Source organism: Argiope bruennichi, chromosome 6, assembly GCF_947563725.1.
Source record: "Argiope bruennichi chromosome 6, qqArgBrue1.1, whole genome shotgun sequence".
In the NCBI taxonomy this organism is placed as follows: domain Eukaryota; kingdom Metazoa; phylum Arthropoda; class Arachnida; order Araneae; family Araneidae; genus Argiope; species Argiope bruennichi.
The window spans coordinates 89,841,285-89,855,965 of record NC_079156.1 but is presented as its reverse complement, the minus strand read 5'-3'; the positions used below and the strand labels follow the sequence as shown (position 1 = coordinate 89,855,965).

Here is a 14,681-nt window from a genome sequence, read left to right as displayed (position 1 = left end):
TGTTTGACATTTCTATTTTGTTCAATGACAGCATTCTAGATTTAGAAGCGTTCGTTTATTATTCGATATTAGCGTTCTTTTATATTTCGAATTTTTTTCAAATACCATCGGAGGATGTCGGAGTTAAAAACTAATCGTGCAGTTTTCAAAATATCATTAATAATCTATACTTATAATAAAGCTCAATGTGTGTGTGTGTGTGTGTGTGTGTGTTGGCGCTCTCCAGGCCAGACCGTTTGACATACAGCTACCCAATTTGGTACATGTATACCTTGGAGGTTGGGAATGTGCACCTGGGGTTTCTTTTTTCGAATTTTTAATTAGAATTTTAATTATTAATTAAAAACTAACTTTCCCGCCAAAAAAATCTTCCATTTTCCCCACCGCCAACTTTTCCGCCAAAAAAATCTTCCATTATATCCAGCGCCAAACGAGAAAGGCTTCAGTTTTTTTTTCTCCCAACAGTAATGAGGCTAGGGTTCAAATTTTTCGGCGGATTATTTCAATCGGTTCTGTTTATTTTCTTAATGTTTGATGCATTTAAAATTAAACATTGTTAATGAATCAATCTTTCAGATTCATTCTGAAGTACTTTTGAATTAAAATAAAACAGAATAAAGGAAATTAAAAATTTCTAATCCGCATAGCGTTACCCCAACTGGCGTAGAAAAAATCACGTATTTGCGTTATGTAATCGGCGAAGAAAATTCACGCATGCGCATTCTGTTCTGATTGTTGCCATGACAACGTTATCAATGGATGATTTAAATTATTTTTGGGTTAGTTCCATGCTTTTGTAAGTAAATTGTATTTATGTTAGTTATATATTTTTTGTATATGCTTATAGTTTTAAGTACATCGTTTTTTAAGTAGTTTTTTTAAAACCTGTTTTCAACCGTTTATTTTAAACGATTCGTTTTATTTTCTTAGTGTTTGATGCATTTAAATTTAAACATTGTTAATTAATCGATCTGCTCATAATGAATCTAAGAAAATTTTGTTGACCAACTCTTGAGATATTACATAAATTTAAAAAGATATTCTTTAGTGCCCATAAAGTTTAAACGCTGAGTGACTCTATTTTCAGTAATCAGATTATAAAAAAATGCTTTGTTTCAGTAAAAAATATTATTATATTAATTGAAGATAAATTCTTTCCACTTTAATTTAAAGCATAAATTCTACGGGTGCTAACAGAAAATGAGAGAGATACATATTACGTTATGACTGAAGGCCTTTATAATATTATGAATGAATTATATGATAATCAAAATTTGAAGTTTTAAAATATTTTGATGAAGAAGCTATTAAAGTAGAAATTGCATAAAATATTTAATTATTAAAATTTTAACGAACATTAAGATTGGCGAACCGGCTGGTCGCCAAAGGCGGCTAGTAATGAATAAATGGAGGAAAAAAAACCCCATCGAACACATAATAATTATTTTTCGTATAAAATTAATAGCATAGTGTATTATGTAAAATGATCTAACAATAATGCACTAAAAAACAAAAAAGCTATTAAAAGCAATTATAATAAATAATAAAAACAATTTTAAAAAAACTAAGTGAAAAATAAGGTAATGTTTATACGAAAAAAAATTTGAACGGAATTAAAAAAATGAAAGAATTTGATGCATCCTGTATTGTATCATATACCAGGACGTTCCTGTTATTCCTTATTTGAAGTTACAATTAAAATTTGAGTTATAAGTCTGAAAGCATTATTTATTTCCTTAAAATAAGATAATACGCCACAGATATAGAGATTAATATTTATTGTTAGCGTTTTCCAGAGAATTTCTTTATCAATGCTTATCAAACATGACAAATTTTAGGAATAGATATAAACGAATTAATTCATGGAGACACTTTTTATACGATTAGTTCCATTGCTAGCAAAAAGTAACAAATTCTTCTACGGAAAAATCGTCTTAAAAATCACAGAATTAATTTCAGAATAAAAAAAAATTGTAATTATAATGAAACAGAGAAAATGATTCAAATAAAAGCAGACTTCTATACTTTTTTAGAATTGTTAATAATAAAATTTGGTTTGTCATCATTTTTTACTAATATAGTTATGAATTTTATCGTCTTGATATTTTTATTGACATATTTTTCACAATTTTATATTTGATTTTTTTAACACTGCCACGTATTTGACGTGCATCACTTTGTTGAAAGCTTCAACCATTTGCATAGATTCAATACATTTATAATTAGTTAGCGCCATAAATGAAGCAAATAGTGTTGTATAATTCAAGTGTGCCCATTACATAATTGCATAATTTCATTAACTAAAATGTTTAAATGAATTATTTTTATACCATGTCTTCACACGCAAAATGGGAATGAAAATGTTCTAGAAAAATTTATAGAATAATAATTATTATCATTATAAAAAAAAAACTGAAATAAATTGATCTGAAATATAAACTACAAAGAAAAAAAATCGGAGAGTAAAATTTCTTTCAAAGCCAAAGGGAATTGCAGACATCCATATTTTTCTAAGTATTTTTTTTTCCTTACAAAATCGCTTTAGTATCAGTCTATTACGTAACGTTGGTTTTATTTATTTGGTCATTTTTCATTTTCATATTTTTCTAATGCTAGCGGTTCTGGGTAAAAATGAATACCGTTTGTTTCAGAAGCGTGACTTTATTTGTCCACAAGCGAAAGAGTAGCATTCTGCTAAAATATAGATATTTGTTCTGCTAAAAATATTTTTTCCTTCGTTTTTAGCAATTGTATTTCGAAAGTGGTTTCCTCGTTTTGATTCTGAGAAATGCATGCAATAGTGAATCAGCATTCGGTGCATAAATGATGTTGGTATTCTTTTCCCTTTAGAGTATACCGCTTATAAGTAATAATGATATATGAAGCGTTGATCCCAAATTCTTTTTAAAGTTTCAACTGAATCAAATATCGGCGAAGTTATCTCATTCAATTTTTTTTTAAACATGAATGCTGAAAATGAATTTATGCAAAGTTTTTGAGTGGTTGAATATCTGGGAGTGTCTTGCACTTCAAGTACCTCGGTGATATGAAAAATATTCCGAAAAACTAATTAATTCAAGTTGCGATTTACATGCAGACAATTCATATTTAGGAATTACAAAAAATATCTTTTCACAATTATGAAGCTTTTGTTACCTAAAGACACAAGGAACTAAATATGTTTTTCACAGAGTGACAACTCTTTTATTAAGGAATGTATTTCAGAATGTGTATATGCTAAGATTCCTCACGCCATAACAGATTTGGCTGGCACTTTCTTTGTTGTCTAGAGAATAAGAAATTGAATAGCTGAAGCAAGTGCGGTGTCAAGATGAAAAGCACTTCGCATTTGACACTTTCATTAGAGATTCAGCTGTGAGTTTTACGCCAGTTTTAATCTGATAATAGTTTTTTGCAGATCTCCCGACACGTTTTAGGATTCAGAAACCAAGATATTAAATCACGTATAATTCATTTCATATTGCCGTGAAGCTACTGAAATTCCCTAAGTCAACAAAATGCAGACACGACAATTTTTTTGCTGATTTCTTTTTATCGGTAGCTTTATGCGCGTGGGATTTTTATCACATCTTTTATTGCCGGTATATACCTGTCACGAAGATAAGTAATACGTGCGAGTTGATGATTTGTATGGCTTCTTTTTGTACATTATCATTGCGCAATTAGTACATAATCTGAATTGGCTTTTATAAAACATGCAGAATATAAAGAGGCCATTATCACTTTATTGCTCTCCTAGATCATTTTTCATGTTCCAGTTTAAACAAACTTCCCATATATTATCGTTAATATTGTCTTTTCAAGGAAAAAAGTAATATATTAGAATTTTTTTATCACTTTGTATGAGATAGAATTTTTCTAACTTGGACACAAATATTTGATTAAGTAAAATCATATCATTTAAGCGACGACCGGTGCAATAAGACTACGCAAATAAGATATAAAAGTGTCTTAGATAAACTACATATATTTAAAGGAAAAAAAAATGAGTTATTTTGTGATATATTTGTAAGCACGTGGTTTGGATTTATATTTATTTTTGAATGCCTTTTTCTTGGTCCACAAGGTTTCTTGATATCATCAGATTAGAAATGACAGTGTGTAAGTGATACAAATTTAAAAACACAAAAATTCGTATCGCTAGAATTTAGAGCACCATCGCAATAAATCAAATTAAATAAAAAAATTTCACACCTCTTTTATTAATCTGAAGCACAAAATGAACCCATTTGTCCCAATATGAAGTTCGATATGTAATTTCTTGAGTGTTAACTTGAATTTTGACAGAATCATACAGCAAGTCGAAAAGTAATTTTTGAGATATATTTGAAAATAAAGGTAAAGGCTACTTATTGTATATTATTTTGTTAGACAAATATATTGAAGGATCTTATATAAAATGTGAAATATATATATATATATACTACAGTCAACGTGATTAATCGGTTATTATTATTAACAATAACCCCGGCTAATATTAATAATAAATAAGAAAAATAGATTAATCACTTTAATAGCCATTATTAATATAACCGATAATCGATTAATCACTTTTATCGTTTATCACTGATTATAAAAGTGGTTACTAATAACCGCTTAGTCACATCAACCATAAATTGCACAACAAAATTTTGTTGTTAAGTAAATTTTTTTTACTTATTAATAAATACTTACTTTTATATACTATAAATACTTTTTTTACTTATTAATACTAAATTAAAAAATGCTTAAAAATTATTTTTTTATTCTATTTCTTTTACTTTTATTTAACATCCGCTATATTCATGTTATTTCATATGCAGGTGTCTACGATATTTGAATACAAATAAATGCTTGTATGGATGGTGGTTACGAAATTATATTAGTTTATTTTTTAATGAAAATATAGGCTTTATACTTATGTAATTAAAAATCAATAAAATATTAATATTTTACCAGAAGTATCATGTAAAAAAATGTAAAATGTTCATGTTGAAGTTACAGAAATATCTTGTAGAATATCAGATCAAATTTTGAAAAATGCTTTCATTGAAAGTAGGCTAACCTAAAATGAAAAGAAAACTCACCTGCTTTCACAAGACACGCAACAAACAGCCACAAAGACACCTGCAATGCAGGATTCAGATGAACAATGTTATCGAGAGAAATGAGTTTAAACCTGTGATCTGGCACATGTTTCTTTTTATAATTTTCATCCTCCCCCACTATAGGATCGATTGGAAGATGAACCCTATTCACTTCATCATCTTCTTTGTCGTAATCAATTTCTTTAATATCGTCTTCGGCACTGACTTCTTCGGTCCGAAGAACATCGGCCACATGGGGACCTGGTTCTTCCAAAAACAGTTTAGGAATTGTGGAGTATTCTGGAGTCACAGTTTCCTGCGAAGTTGAAGATCTCACAAAACTATGCAGTGTTATATACAACACCAATAAATACAAAATCAGACGCATGATCTCGAATAGTTGCACTGATTCCAGACACTTTGGTAAGTAGTTCAAAGAGAAAATTAAACTGATGATACAATTTTTGAGTGACCGTGAAATATTTAAACTTTATTTTAGATATTTAAAATATTTAAGTATTCGTCACTAAAGTCTCTAGAAGTTGACGCATTTGTGGTCAGTTGACAAAGCTGTCCATACCGCAGTTATATTGAAGTTCTTCAAAAGTTTCATTCTCACAGAAAAGCAAAATCTTAGATTCAATGAAGTCAGCAGTGAAACAGAATGAATAAACTGTTAGGAAACCTTATCTCATCATAAAACTATAGAGGATCTGGTGATAGAAGAGATCTGTTGAGATTAGGAGTTCAGCCTGGAAGATCGTCTATTTACAAATGCTTCTTGGTGTGACAAAGCACTTAGCGATTTGTTCCGATCAAACTTGACACACCTGAAAATGTGTTGAGAGTAGCGCGTAGACTCATCAATTCATGTACCCAGCGCTTCGAAAGAGATTAAAATAAAGATGCTCGTTGTGTATTCAATTCTAATTCTGACGTAGAGGAGAGTGGCTTCACGATCTCCAATTTCCATCGGAGAATTCATTTTATCTGCTGATTGTAGCTGTAGATATCTTCAAGGGAAACAAATAACTTTCTGTCTGTCACCATCCAGGACTTTGAGAGAAAAGTTGAGACAAACAAACCAAATATCAAAACTCATACCGATCACAACATAAAGTAACACACTACTCTATTCGCTCACATAATATTCTTATTTATACAGATTTAAATACGAACACGTGCTTTTTGCAAAACACATCATCTTAAGAAACATCTTGCAGAAGTTTCTCAAAAATATGTCAAAAATCAAAAGCTTTCGAATTATATTCTGAATTTTCTTTACTCTTCGTACACATTCTCATTTACATGGCTATGTTGATTTATTTTTGGAATAGTAAGTGAACTTGAGTAGGTCAAAGGTTTTACGAATATTCAGAGTAGCGGCGGTAGTTGTCAAGAGGATTTCTGAGGCAAATTACTGCACGTTTCTTAGGCAAATACACCTGTTCACCGGTTGATGTTTTGACGATTCCTTTTCACGGCGATCTCTCTCATTGGAGGAAAATCAGAGACGGAATTACTATGCGATCATTTTGAATGTGACGTAACGGGCCTCTCTTCGTTTTGGTTCGATGAGTTTTACGACAAGATTGTAGAGTTTTGTTAAATGCTTTCCTCATATTTAATTTTTTTAAGAATTATTTCCTGAGCATATTTTTATTGTTCTTTTCATTCTCCGCAAATTGCCTGTTGATAGGAAATGGACTTCTAATTATTTTTTTGTTTGAATATCGCCGCATGCATTAAAGAAGAAGACCATTTAGTTTCATTAAAGAATGAGCACATTTCAATGATGCATATAAAAAATGATGAAAAGAAATTTGAAACTTATTATTATCGCTCCTTCATAATTGTGGTCCGTTAAGGTGGCTGTTTTCTATAAAATATGCAAACAAATCATTTGGAAATAAAAAATTGAAAAGACAAAAAAAAAAAAAAAAAAACCCCTTCCGTGAAGAGTAATTTAATACTTAATATCAAGTTTATGTACGACGGAAAATATTTTTGGACTTTATTTCTCAGGAAAGAAGTGGAGGAAAAAGGATGCGAAGTCACTGCTCAGTGTAAAAAACTTGCAAGTAAAAGCTAGATGGGATATGACTATGACGGCACACGATTAACTCTTGCCAAAATATGAAAATGTCATGAAACAAAATAATTCAAATATTCTGTAGATCACATGAAAGACAATAATTGAAATTCTTCAGTTAAAATGTAACAATTTTCAATAAAGATAAAATATTAATATTGAAATACTGAAATTTCTTAGATTTTTTTTTAACGAAAATCCTTTAGTGGAAAGCTTTCTTTTCAAGTTCTTCGAAATAGTTTTTTAAGTGACCTGAAAAGAAGTTTAACTTCATCTCTTTAAAGTATTTTCAAATTTCTTCTGTAAATCTCAGAGAAAATAAATTAATGACATTTAGTTTCACTTTCTCAAGTTTTTATGGTGACAAAATTGCACACGGGAAGTAAAATTCTTTTATATAGGAGAAAGCTGAGACGTAAAAGAAGCTATTGAGTTCAAAAATAATGAAAATATTATGAATTTAAAATTTATTACTGTAAGAACTTTTGGAAGATTTGAATATGATGCGTGTCATAAAAAAAGCGAAGAGTAAAAAAGTGAAACAGAATAGATTATTCTGTTTTTTCTCTTTTTCAAAATCAGAATCCATCCAGAGAAATTTTGTGACAGATGTCGTAACTTAAATCGCAATTAGATGAGAAGGACAGAACCTGGACTGGTACCCTCCCCTTCAAGTTTACGCACCACACCAACAGGGAATTTGGTCCCGCCGGAGTAAACGGGCATCAAATTCCAAGCCAGATATGGTTTTTTTTGTAACCGCAAACGGCGGTTTTTCTGTAGAAATGGGTTTCAAACCTGGAACCTTCAAACCTGAATTCGATACTTCACCATCAAGACACAACAGTCAAAGAGGTTTAGAAAAAGTTCGTAATGATAGTAACTTTCTTGATCATGGATTGTTAAGTTGAGTGGACATACTACAACTCATTTTTGTATTGAGAAAGTTTTTGTGATTTCATTTTTGGCTGATAACTTTTACTTTAACTGTCACAAACCCTAAAATAAGTAGTTAGATTTTGAAGATAGAGTATCATCTGTTCATAACAAAAAAACGAAATCATATTATAAGAAATAATTAGAATATTTAATGAAATATTTCAAGCTAAATTGAATTTTTAAAAAATTATTTTTGCTTACAAAAGATTTCGAATGTGCAAGGAGATACCACGAGAACTCCTGCTTTCACATTTGAAGTTATGTGTCTATAATTTAAGATGGTCTGGCTGCTTTAAGATTTTATTTTGTTTAAAATTCTATTTATATTATTTTTAAGAACAGCTTTAGAAACATTGCTAATAAATATTATTCTATTTACTAACGAACCTGAAATCTCATATGAAAGAAAGAAATCCAATGTCGCATGATACTGATAACAAAAACGACAGTAATTTTTTATATTTTTTTGTTGTGAAATTCTTTTTTACCTTCATGTAATTTAACGTTCGTAATAGAGAACATTTTACGGCAAGTTTCACTACATAACATAATTTAATTTGCTTCGGTTACGCATATTTAACGAATATAGTTTTCAAAATATCGGAATTAAATATTTATTGAGAATCGTTATATAATTTTTAAAGTTCTTTGAATAGAGGTATTAAAGTTTAATTAAAAACGTTATTTAAGTTTAAATTTTGTTCAGTATCGGCACTATTTCTTTATAAGATTTATATTATTTTTAATTTTCTTATGCAGAAGCATCAAGAAAACGTTAAAAGAAAGGAACAAATATTTAACTGAATGTTTTATGGTTTTATTACATAAAGTCTGGTGATTAAGTGGCATATAGAGCCTAATGTTTGTTGATTTCTTTGTTCAATAGTATATGCTCGGTTATATTCGAATACAAACAAGAGATGCATAGCTTTACACTTTGAAGTTTTAAATATTAGTTCTTTATAGGCATTCTTTAGACTCATTTCAAATAAAAAAATACACAAAAAACAGGCTGATAACAATTTTAAGACAGTAGCAGCATATCAATGTTTTAAAATTTCTGAAAAATGCAAATAAAGTATTTTGAAGGTAATTTAATTATTTAGAAATGCATGCATTATCAGAATTCCCCTCAAAAAAGCATAATAAAAGAATAGATGGCTATTTTATTTCCAAAAACTTTGAAGGAACGTAAGAAATGTAAAGAAAATTTGAAGAAACGTAAAGAAATACCCAATAGTCTAAAGTTGTGCGATACAATACATGTTTCAAAATCTTGTTTAATTTGTTCTTATATAAATTTTATACATAAATGACTGAACTGGGAAAATAATTATATCTAAATATAAGATAATATATGAATCTAAATTTTTAACATAATCATCAAATTACTACCAAGAATATGTATCTGCTTTCTGACAAACTATTTAATTCCCGATAGTATGATTATTTCAAAGAGAAAATGCTTTGCCTTAAAATGGTAATTGCACAGAAAAATTCCCATGAGCATATTCTCATTCTTATTTAATTCCTCATCATTTCACAAATAATCATTTCTTTATAAATATTTTCAATCCTTATACTATCCTAAATTTCTATCAAAAATATGAGGGAAAAAAAAACCCTTCAAAGAAAAAAAAAAAAAAAAAAAAAACTGTTGCTTAAACAGCAATATTGGTATCTAATCTGTTGTTTCTAATAATATTTATTTAAATAACGTGTTTTTTAAATTTCTCCCTTTGAAAAACAAAAATAATGCAAGAGACTTGGAAAAGCATATTCAAAATGGCCAAGACATTTTTCCCCTTCATTATAAACCCACTGGATACGAAAACCAATGACTCGTAAAATATTTCTATTTTGTTCAGGGTGAAATGATGACCTTATTTGTATTTGTAATTCACTAACATTTATCGTGAAAATAAGCAACTTCTTTTCAAAAAAAATTATTTCCCTTAAATTATAAAAATGTTCTGATAAATCTATTTCGAATTTGGAACATTTCTTTAATTCCAGAGTTAACAATGAAAAAGAATGATTTTCGGCTATATGAGATGTGGAGAATCATTGTTATTTCACAATCTTTATTAGCATTTTAGCGGAATTTTTTGAATTGATAAAACTTTAAACATAGGAAATAAAACATTTTTGTCTTTTAATAATTAGATTGCGTCAGCGCATCATTGTAATATACAATTAAATTGAGAGTTATCGTTTTCTTTTTGTTCGTATGAAAAAGCATGAAATGAGGATTTGCATTACGTAATGTTCTTATGCACTATAAGTATTGTTCATTACTTCTATCAAATTTAAATTTATTTATTTGTAATTTACAATGCCTTTTATTAGATATCACTTTTCATTTATTTCAAATTTATCATGTTTATACTTTTTGTTAATTTCATTTCTAAGACCTAACATAGAAAGTATATTATTTATGTCTGATATGAATTTATTATGAAGATTTATGTTTAATAACCTAAAATCTAGAATTACTAAATTTGTCACTATTTGCTTATTGAATAATAGGCACTGGCTAAAAAAAGGAAATTTTTAATTAACAAATAATTAATAGAGATCTTAGTTTTTTTCTTCTCCACCATTAAGATTCAAAATATAACTTTTTAGTAGTACCAATTTTATTTCAGAACTAATCCTTTTCTATCTTTAGAATAATTTTAATCACTATATGCAACAACGCTTTTTATTTTCGTAAAAAAAATTATTATTGCTTAAATGAAATTCTTATAAAGTATTATTTGTTGTTTTCAAATATTTCTGTTGCAAGTTTTTACGAATATTAAGTTTGGGATAGAAAAATTTTCTTTCTTTGAACATTATCTTCAAAGCACAATTTTCATTTCTACTTTTATTAGCATAATAATGCTTCAAGCCTAGCATTATTGCTATGAACTGCGTGATGTAAAATTTGGTACATGCAGAAGGCAATGGCCGAACAATCAAACTGGACGAACAAAAGACAGATGAACCAAGCCTAAGACTTTATCATGCTACATTGATTCGGAATAGACGTTTGGATATCTTTTATTTCACTTTTCGTAAACGAAATATGCGTGAAGTATTACAGTTGTTAAATAATCCAATCTCATATTTTGTAAAATATTTTTCAAATTTTTTTGCATTTATATTCTTTCTAAATAATATGACTAAAAATGGGATGAGTTAAAGAAATGAAATTAATATATGATCTTATATCAAATTAGAATATTTTTATAAAATTTTATATCTTATCGGTGAGGAAAATTTGATACGTTTACTTTATTTTAAAAAAGCATTAAAATACGGGCAAGTTGGAGGAGAATTCTCCTTTTGGCTTAATTTCCAATATTTCTTGAAGATAAAAATACTTCTTTGATCATTCGATTTCATGTTGAATGATCAAAGGAGTAAAGTTATTCTCGTGCACTAGACTCTATCGAATGAATTATATTAATTTAATTTTAGAGTCAATTGCATACCTCGCAGAAGGAAAAATATCATAATATCAATGAAAAGTTTAATGTAAAATTGAATTATTCATAGCTCTAATATTCTTTTTATGTTTGACATTTGTATATAACGCTTCATAAAGATAACCAATTCCAATTGCTTTTATTAGAAAAATATGTTCCGTGAAACTTAATTCTATCGAAAAAAAAGATTGGGGTTATATTTTTCTGCAACACAACATAAAAGAAATTGCTGTTCAAAACTCCTTTAATGTAATAAAACTATATAATCAGAAAAGGTTTTCCTATGCCTTGATGAAACTATAGATTTCAAACACTACATCACAAATAAACACAAAAACTTAAAAACACTCTTCCGTTAAAATTTTTTTCTTCTAAACTGCTTTCTTTGGTTTATCTCTATTAATAATAATGGATAATGTATGTGCTGACGCTCTTCAGGTCAGGCCTCTTAGAGTAGAGTTGTTGAAGTTGTATTCAAATTTCTTTTAAAGGGTGAAAATATGCATCTCAGAGCGAATTAAAAAAAATTATAGTTAAAAATTAATTTAGATTTTAGTACATTCTAAGATAATTTCTAAGAAAAATACCACATAAAATTTATTTTTACACTGTTTTAAAACTATCTTTTTAATTATACAATTTATTTTTCGCGTAATGTTTTCTGAATTTCTACAATTTAAAAATATTTTATGTATAATTTTTTAACAATATGTGCTATTTTTACAATGAAATTTAAAACACTTTACTTTTATAATTTTTAAGAGATTTAATGGAAATAAAGCAAAATCACTTTTCCCTACGAATCAGCTAATTGCCAATATTGAATAATTTCCTTTTAGTGTCGTGTGAAGAAGGTGCTTCATACTTAAAAGGTGTTATTTTAACGTTTCTTTATTTTTCCACTCATAAATCAATAATTTGAATATAGGTATTTGTTTGTTTAGAGAGACAAATAAACGTATTTTAGATTAAATCCTGAATCTGAATGAAAGCTAAAAAAAAAAAAAAAAAAAAAAATCCAATTTTTTTAAGAGTTTTGTTTATATCTACGTTGGCGTTTTTTTTAGCACTGAGCCTTTTGCATTTTCGTGGTATTCAAATACGATGAGTCGGCGCGTGTTTGTTGTGAAACACCAAACATTTTGATGGCAATTATGGATATTTCTGGTGATGCAGCTCGTGGCGAAAGCACGTGGTTTGCCTTCTCTTCGAAAATGAAATATGCGCGAGCAAGGTTAAAATCACCGGAGCTTAAATTTGATGGATAAGAGGAAGCCGCAACCAAGCGGAGCAGTTTTAAGGATTTAAAAACTTTTTCGGTTATCATTATAATGCATATACTGGCTGCGAAAAAAGGCGGAAAATGCTTGGGAAAATAGTCTAAAATTTTTCTGTTATCTATCACGTGAAAAGGAATCATCCTCTTTCATTTAGATTCCTTACTATACAAAGGATCTAAAAGAAATGAAAGAATGGTAATTTCATTTAATTATAGTATATAGATATAAATATCTAAAAAAGGTATTTTTAATATGAGTTTGCATAATAAGAGATAGTGTTCTGCTGATGAAAGTTGATTGAAATATCGCTTTTTTGAATGGCTATTTTTAATCAAATTTTCTGGTATATTTTTTTTCACGAATTTTTTGCAGAATAGGGGATAGTATTCTGCTGATGAAAGTTGAATGAAATGTTGCTTTTTTGCCATAGATATTTTTAATCAAATTTTCTGATATAATTTCTTTTTCAAATTTTTTGCATAATAGGACATAGCATTCTGCTAATGAAATTTGATTGAAATATCGCTTTTTTGCAATAGATATTTTTAATCAAATTTTCTGGTATAATTTTTTTCCCCAAATTTTATGCACAATAGGTGATAGTATTCTGCTAATGAAAGTTGACTGAAATATCACTTTTTTGCAATATGTATTTTTTTTTATCAAATTTTTAATATGATTTTTTCACAAATTTTTGTTGGTTTGTGTCGAACACGAATTGTTCAAAATATTCTAATTTTTTTTTCTCATAAAATCGCAATGAATTTGCTTCGATGATGTAATTAATTATTTAAAAGAATTTCTCTTATTATTCTTTAAGGAACATAGTTTTAAAGAAGTAATTTATAGAACATGGAAAATATTTAAAAAAATAAATCCCCGAAATGTCATATAATAATGATGTGGGAAAATTATAAACGTTATTCTGATAAATGTACATATCTATGAAAATTTCTGTGAATTCATGTTTTATAAAGCTAAATATATGACAGAAATATTAAATAAATAATTAAAAATAATTCATTCTAAATATATGAATGAAATATTTTTAAATACACTAGATTATTATGTATTGTATTTAAAAATGCGTTGATTATCTCTAAATCAAGCAACTATTACTGTAAAGGACAAGCGAATATGATACATCATGTCTATATGAACTTTACAGCAGTGGCTCGTAAACTCAGAAAGCTCAGTATAGAAAAATAATGTTTCAAATGAAAGTTCCTTTTAACTCTTACTAAACAAAAATTCTAAATTTCATGTTATGGCCCATTTTCTTTTTTCATAGCATTGAGTAAGCAAGTTTTAAAATTTGTTCATCTAACTAGTTCGTTTCCAATCAATGCAAAAGCAATTCTTTACAAATTTGATGGTAGATTATGTTTATTTTTCACTTTTATAAAAATTTTCTACTAACTTTTATTTATTTTAACATAAATGATGCATTAGCAAGAGATAATAAATATGATAATATACAGTAAGCAGCGTTTTTTGTATGGATTTTAAGGTAAAGTGATCAGAAAATAAAGTCCAAGAAAACAGTTTTAAATATATATATAAAAGATGTTTCAAAAGTTTTTTTTTATTTCTATACACATTTTGAAATTGAAAACCCTGGTGATATTTAGTTATGGCAAACTGTTTTGTTTAAGTATTTCATTTTGTATATAAAAATACAAATTATTTTATACTTAATCTTACAATTTGGAAAAAAAATTGCTGTTTTCACTTTTAAATATTTTAAATGAAATATTATTAGACCTATAGTTTACTCATTTTAAATCTATTCAAAGTTTAGACCGTTATT

General features: G+C 27.9%; 1 protein-coding gene across 2 annotated transcripts in view; it reads right to left on the bottom strand.

The window, feature by feature from the left end:
• Window positions 1-14,681, bottom strand: part of LOC129971123 (Na(+)/H(+) exchanger protein 2-like) — a 170,061-nt gene that overhangs the window by 117,855 nt on the left and 37,525 nt on the right. Inside the window, exon 1 of one of the 2 annotated variants that reach the window (XM_056084613.1) lies at window positions 5,088-6,525. The exons of the other annotated variant lie outside the window; for it this stretch is intronic. Within the exon in view, the coding sequence (XP_055940588.1) occupies window positions 5,088-5,475 (388 nt within the window). The 5' untranslated portion in view covers window positions 5,476-6,525. Of the gene's footprint in view, window positions 1-5,087; window positions 6,526-14,681 lie in introns of those variants that run through there. 2 annotated transcript variants of the gene reach the window in all.